The 7,493-nt window shown below is 28.6% G+C and overlaps 1 protein-coding gene across 2 annotated transcripts in view; it reads right to left on the bottom strand.

The window, feature by feature from the left end:
- Positions 1-7,493, bottom strand: part of LOC106478311 (telomere-associated protein RIF1-like) — a 52,987-nt gene that overhangs the window by 6,762 nt on the left and 38,732 nt on the right. For both annotated transcript variants that reach the window (XM_022381908.1, XM_022381909.1), the window contains exons 24-27: positions 6,950-7,043; positions 4,358-4,534; positions 1,378-1,457; positions 175-246 (exon numbers count right to left, since the gene is read on the bottom strand). In XM_022381908.1, coding sequence (XP_022237616.1) covers positions 175-246; positions 1,378-1,457; positions 4,358-4,534; positions 6,950-7,043 — 423 coding nt within the window. The remainder of the gene's footprint in view (positions 1-174; positions 247-1,377; positions 1,458-4,357; positions 4,535-6,949; positions 7,044-7,493) is intronic.

The raw sequence follows: 7,493 nt of genomic DNA, 5'->3' as shown, positions 1-7,493 counted from the left end.
TATATATATATATATATATATATATATATATATATAAAGCACATAACTAGTATTCACACACAAAATTTACGTACACTTGTACAAATAATTTCATTAGCTTATTCTTCGATTTATAATTTGAGTTCATTTACATGGTTATAAAAGAAAGAAAGAAATCTAAGAAAATCAACTCACTCTTCAACTGATGATTCAAATGGAACTTGTGATGTGTCTTGTGACAGTTCATTATATAGAGCAGGAACATAACTATAAAATAAGTAGAGTTTAATGTCTCACACTTCACTGTAGAACTGATCATAAAGACTACTTTATGTTTTAGGTTTTGAGTTAAATAACCTTTTGCTGCAAGTTAAATACTTTATTAAACACCTTTTTTGAATGTTTAGCAAGACAAATCAAAACAACTTTAAGCATCTAAAAAAAAATACAACATTAAAGTATTTAGACCTTTAGTAATATTAATTTTCAATTAATTGCTCCTTTAAACATACCTTGTGAGAGAATTTTTAAATTAAACTGGTAACATCATACAAGTCAAATCAACTCTTTAAAAATCTGTATAACTACACAACTTATAAGAAACAATAACACAAAGAGTAAGAAAGCAAGAATCTGCAAAAACAGTTCAAAAATTTAACTCTGGGTAAAGCACATCAGTTCAGGATAACCCCAGTCATCAAAAGAAAGAAATTAGTGTTAACATTTTTAGTCTGCTGATAAAATTCATGGTATGGATAATTATAGGTGTAAAAATATTAGAAAGTGTTTGTTAATAGACTCATTAAATAAAGAATATGAAACTTAAATTTTGAACTTGATAAGGCATTTTGTTAACCTTTGAATAATAATCACCATCATCGTTTTACATAAATATTTAAAAAACACTCTCCTCACAAGTAACAAAAAATAAGTTTACCAATGAATGAAAAAAAAATGCTGTACCAACTATTTCATTCTATGTAAAACCTAAAGTGCATAAAGTATTAAAAGTGTTAATTTAAAAAGGAAAATAAGGATCATAAAAAATACAGAAACAAGATAGCTAGCTTAAAGTGAAAATGCAGTTGCAAAAAAGTTTGAGATACAAGATAAATAAAAAACTGGAAATTTAAAAACCTGCAAATAGGAATAGTAAACAAGGTAAGCAAACAAGGCTGAAGATACTGTAGACATTCTTTACTGAAGCTACAAGTCCCTATTTTGGCTCCATGCTGTTAGCTAGATTTCCAAAATTAAGTCACATTTTAGTCTGTCCTATTAGTTTTATAAACTGTTAAAACTTCTTTTTAAATTTGAAAATATTGATCACTCTAAGTGAACTTAAAAAATAAAATAAAATAAAAAAGTATAAGAACTGCAAAGAAAAACCTGTGTTACCTTTTTTTCCTTAAAGTTTCTTTCTGATGTTGAGTTAAAATCCTTCGTTTTTTTGGTGGAGAATCAATTTTTACAAAATCCTGCGTAAAAAAACATATGTGCTACTTCAATAAATCATACATAAATTGCTTGAAGATTGTAGAACACTTTAAACATTTTCAGTTGGTGTGTGTTACTTCATTAAACTATATGCAATGCAACATCACCTGGAAGTTAACTATGTACATATGATGTCTTTTTTTGTCCATTACAATGTCAAAATTCAAAGTCACAAGTTTTTTTTTTAATTATATAACTTCATCATTTTTAACTTAAAATCCTAACAGCAAAAACATACTTTTGGACAAAATTTATTAATTTCTGAAGTGATTAGTGTAACCTAAAAACATCCTTTAGAACTTTTCTTTATAAATGTTTGAAAAGTTATTATAATATCAAATGGTGTTTTTATAAGCAGTTGAAAATGCATATAAAAACCATCCAGGCTTCAGGTAACAAGCATATATGGTTTAATATAAGCTAAGTTTTTATAAAAGCACAAAATGCATTGACTTCCTGAGGTATATTAGCAATAATCTTATGTACCTAATAATCTCATTACCATTAATACTTTAAAAAAATACAAAATAACATAGTAATATTGATTATTATACATTCAATCACTGAAAATGCTAGGTAAACAAGCACGTTTAAAAATTTTAATTTCTAACATGCATATTCAAGAAAATTTAAAAGCAGCTAAAGTTTTGTAACATTTACAAAATGTGAAATTAGGCTGAAGATTATATCCTCACACAATAATGGAATATTATTTTTTAATATTCTCCATTCCAACGAACTTAACCAGAAAAATCAATAATTTAGTTTTACATACACTGCACTGACAGTAGGCTACTGTTATGGTGACACTTTTGAAATAAAATAAGATCAAATATTGATAAAAACAATGATTAAAAAAAATACTGAGTTCAAATCACTTCTGAAAACAATGCTTAAAATTACATCACTTTCAAATTTAGTCACTTATGTCATGCTTTCATAATGTGTCAGCCTTTATACTTGTGTTTTCATACCACTAAAAGCACAAATGCAAGCTAGGTGAATGAAACAGTGTTACTTGTGGGTAAGTACACAGTTTGAGGAAACAATTAAAATGTTATTATGTGTTTATATGCACACACGCTAATGACGTTGGAAAAAAAACTTGTTTAAACTGAAACACTAAAAAGATTGTTTCTATCTTATGGGCAAAATTACAGCAAGAGAGCCAACATTCTCAGTCACAGCTCTAATAAGATATTTCAATTTTAAGAGTTTTACAGTTCCTATAAAATTCATTGACATTGGTTGAACTTTGGTTTTAACACTACAAAATGAAAATTAATTATTGAATTATTTGAGCCATAAACACACAACAAAAGAAAAATTAAGTATAGAATCATTTGGTTCTGATTTTTATACTGACAATTTTAATTTGCAATGGTGTAACTTTCAAGAAATTCAGGAAACAGTTTACTCTTGGGAAACAAGAAAACAATTAGGCTTAGTAATTAAGATTTTGAGTTTTATTTTTTAAAATAAGTGTCAGCAAAAGTGCAATCAAGGAATCTATATAAACAAGTTTTTACATTTTTATGATTGTATATGGAGCTAATTAACGGCAAAACTTATAAAAATTCATCACACTTGCATAGGTATCAAACTGGAAATGCAATCTCAGCGTTATAGTTACGTTACAAATCACAGTTATGTATGAATTAAAAGCTTAACATCTTTTTTGTTTCTCATGTTCAAAAACTGATTTAAATAACTTCAAAATAGCATACATGATTACAGCTGGACAAACATGTGTATATATGTAGATAACACAGGCCTGCGATGGTTTTATTGTCTTGAAATTTTTACATGTTCTACAGTAATTCCTGTACGCTGGATCCAAAAATGATATCCACTTTACTCCATCACGTATAGATTTTTCACAAAACTTTATAATGCAACACAAAAAGAAAGACCACAACATCTAGTTTCACACAGATTTTTCACAAAATGTCATATGTACTTTTATATAAGTGAATCTTTTTCATTGAAATCAGGTCACATTTTTTTATGCTTAAAATGATGACAACCACTGGCTTTAGATTTCTCTTGACCAATCACGACATGAGAGTCTTATTGATCATTCTAGAACCCAAACATAACATAAAAAATGCTCATTGTGGTAAACGAAATAATAATTTGATCTGAGTAAGAGCTTTTTTCTTCTTCCAGATTTGTAACAAAATCCTTACGTGATAGAAATAAAATTAATATTATTTTTGAAATCTGTGTAGCTGAATTATGGAAAATCTGTTAATAAAACCAAAACAACTTTTATGAAGTTTAAATTTTTAAATTCACAGGCCTGTGTAATCTGAAGTTGAATATTTGCAAGAGGATACAAATATGCAATACACTTTGGTTCTATCAAATATCTACAACTTTTCACAGACATCCTTCAAAAGTTTTACAAGACAAAAATAGCACTGAACAATACCATTTAAAATTGAAAAACACTGAAAATTTTATTTAACTGGTATATTGAAATATTACTTTTAGGACATAATTTCACTTTCTCTAATAATAATAATAGTAGTACTGTGTTATTTAACTACAATATCTGTATGAATATTATATATATATTACTTAGAACACCAGTATGCATCTTTTAATTTTCAGATCATCATTAGTATTTTCACTGAGAGATTAAAGTTCCATGTATACACTGATATCTTTTCATAACTATAAATTAAAATATTTCTTAATAGGAAATTTTTTAATATACAATAATTTAGAAGACAATACTTCATGACTTATGAAATACCTTAAACAAAAAGTTTTTTCAACAACTTTTCACTATTTTTAAGCAATCATGCAAGTTCTTCAATCTAAAATCAGATTCCAATAGTTACTAATAATTCATTCTATAAATACACTGCCTTACTTCCTCTTTCATCTCATCAATCTTCCACTTTTTAGAAGTTTTCTTTTCAGCAGCTGGTGATTTTCTTGGTGAAATGATACGCTCCAATTCTTCAGTAGATTTTTTCAAGAAACTTCCAACTTTCTTTGGAGACTGGAAACCATTAAACTGTAGAATCTCTGACATGGATGTTGGAGACTGAAAAAATAATTTATATTGATCCATAAACAACTAAGATTAAATTACCTGAAAAATCTTTTGACTTGATAGATTAACATTCTTATGACTGCAGCTTAAAAAATAGTTGAGCTTTTTATAACATTTTAACCCTAAAGTTGGGAGCAAACTGTACAGAAATTAGTAGCTGTTCCAGTCATCACAATATTTGGAAAACAATAAAAGCACTAAAATTGCTTTTCCATGATAATTTGTCATTAGAGCTTTTAAACTATGTAATATTTGTTCTTGTTGGTTCACCTCTTGCAAAGAAATCTTCATTTGAAGACCTTTTGTCAGTGCTAAATTAGTCAATATACACTCAAAGAGTGTATCAAACTCACGTTTACTCTAGTCTCAGCTGCAAGTGCAAGGTTGGAAGGTATAATGTATGCATGAGATACAAACGTTGTGAATACAGTTACAGTAACGTTCCTATTGAAGTTAAAGATTAGAAAGAAAGGTTACACAGAAATATTAGAATACAAAAGAGGACAACAAAACTGTGAAGCATAAGGAATAGTAACAATAAGATAGTTTGCTCTTTTTATTCTAAGCACTTTCATTGTCTTGGATTATTCAGTGATTGACAGAGTTCAACCAATGAAATCATAAGAAATTTGAAGAACATTTATTGTTATTTCTACAAGTGCGTATTTTGTTTTAGATGCCATGAACAAGTTGAAAACTATTTTGTTACAGTGCAAATTAAGATCAAAATGAAAAGGTCCTGAGCAAAAGTATTATTTGCTTACTAATTAAAAAATTTCTGATGAAATGGGCTGTGAACTGTAACTTTTGAGTTATATCAGTTTTCATCAGTCCAGCTACATCAGTGATAAGTAACATTAACTAAGATACATGTATGAGGAACACTATGAATACTAATTTTATATGGAAATCTAACTAGCCTCAAACTCAACATGAAAATGTAAAATAGGGTGTGTGTATGTACAAGTAAAAACAGCTCTAATATTTTGTCAATGAATTTCAGTTGTAGAGGATTGTGCAAAGAGATACCATTAATACTCGTCTTGCTAAGGTTAAAAACATAAAATTTAAAGGAATCAATTAAAAATAACAAAATTTTTATAAACTTATCATTAAGAATCTAGAAGAAGTTTTAAAAACCTATAAAAGGGAAAATCAGTAAATAAGACCACAAGTATTACATATAGTACATGTTCTGTAAACCTGTTGCTAAAAGCAGTTATGTAACGAATGATTAATTTTTTACTAATGCATGCATGACAATGAGCAAGGGGATAAAAAGCTGTTAAGGCCAGGGGTCTGCAAGTTACAAGAGTCCAGCAAGGGGTAAAAAGCCACCCACAATGTCCTGCATTTTCAACTCATTAAAGAAAAATTAATGCCTTAAAATAAAAAAACTTGACTCTATTTTCAATTCCCAATGTTCTATAGTTTTTTCTATTCCAGTCCACTGAAAATGCATCTTGTACCTTGTTTCTCTTTATAATTTACTATAATTTTTATAAATTTGTTACTTCGAATGCATGCTTTCCAACCTCTATTGAAACAATGCAAGCATCTGCCCTATTAATAAAAATGTCAGCAGATGGATATCATCGCATAGGACAACTAATCAAACTTAATTCTACTGATGCTTGAATTCCTTAACTCGTTTGTCATTGACTCAATATTCTGACATTCAGCCGATCATAAACTTGACATGCCAGAAATATGGAAATAACACGATCCAGATTTCCATTCTAATTATCAATCAGCAAATCAACCATTTACCTTATTACAAACACACCATTTATCTAAATCTAATTTAAATCACGAGACATCCCCAGGACGTTCCAAAAGGATTGTCTGCTAATGTTGTGAATGTCCACCCTTTATTAACATAATGACTGTTTTGTTTTTGTTGGGGCTTTGGTTATTCAAAATTATGAAGACACTGTTCTTAACAATAAAATTTCAATGAAAATAATGTTTTAAAGTAAACTTTTTTGTGAGCTTGCCAACACATCACAAATTAAATTTGGTAGGTAAAGGAGACTTGTAATGGAAATACAATTGGTATTTTACATACCAATGCACATTAAGGTTACATGAAAACATACACACAAATATCCACTTTCACACCAAATGAAAAGTAGAGTAATAGAGTAATACTGAGTCGTAATTTTTTGGTAACATTTAAACTTGCATGATTTCTATCAGCCAGTAAAAAGTATGCAAGATTGAAAGGAAAAAGTGAGGGGGAGGGATTGTATCATAGCAACATAATGTGCTAGCTGTGCCCACCATAATATCAAAATCCGGTTTTTAGACATGTGTAAAATACAAAGACATATCAAAAATGATTGCTTTTAAAATGTTAAATTATTCACAACTTGAAATACTCAGTTAGTTTTAAAAAAAACTTACCTGAGAAGCCAGACTTTGTGAAACATCTATTTCACTAGTTGGGCTGATCTCAAAACCAGGAACTAGTGATGGTTTAATTTTTTTCAGCACACTCCTGAAAAATTAAAATTGTCATGTTAAACCATGAAAAACAAACTATATCAACAATCATAAGTGAAACATATTTAAATGATGTTATGTCTCATTTATCTTCTTCAAGACAGTAGGCTAGTGCACACCTCCCCCAAGCTGTTTTAAATTTTAGAACATCCAAACTATCTTTTTTTTTTTATCAATACTCAGAGCTTTTGATATTAATATCAGTCAATAATACAAGCTGTAAATACATTTTTCTCTCTCAGTACTTGTATTATAAATACCTTTGATAATTGTGTTCTAATTTCAAACTGATGATCCAAGCTGTCAATTAACCCTTCTGAGACGGGTCATGGATGAAAGGCCATGTCATCTCATTTGTTGATTCGCATTCAAAATTTTATTGAACTGCTCTTTCATGAATTTATGTCAATAAGTTTGGTATCAAACTGTAGATTATAATAAAATT

This window comes from Limulus polyphemus, unplaced genomic scaffold (assembly GCF_000517525.1).
Source record: "Limulus polyphemus unplaced genomic scaffold, Limulus_polyphemus-2.1.2 Scaffold199, whole genome shotgun sequence".
In the NCBI taxonomy this organism is placed as follows: domain Eukaryota; kingdom Metazoa; phylum Arthropoda; class Merostomata; order Xiphosura; family Limulidae; genus Limulus; species Limulus polyphemus.
Note: the sequence above shows the minus strand (reverse complement) of the source record. Positions and strands in the feature narration are given on the sequence as shown.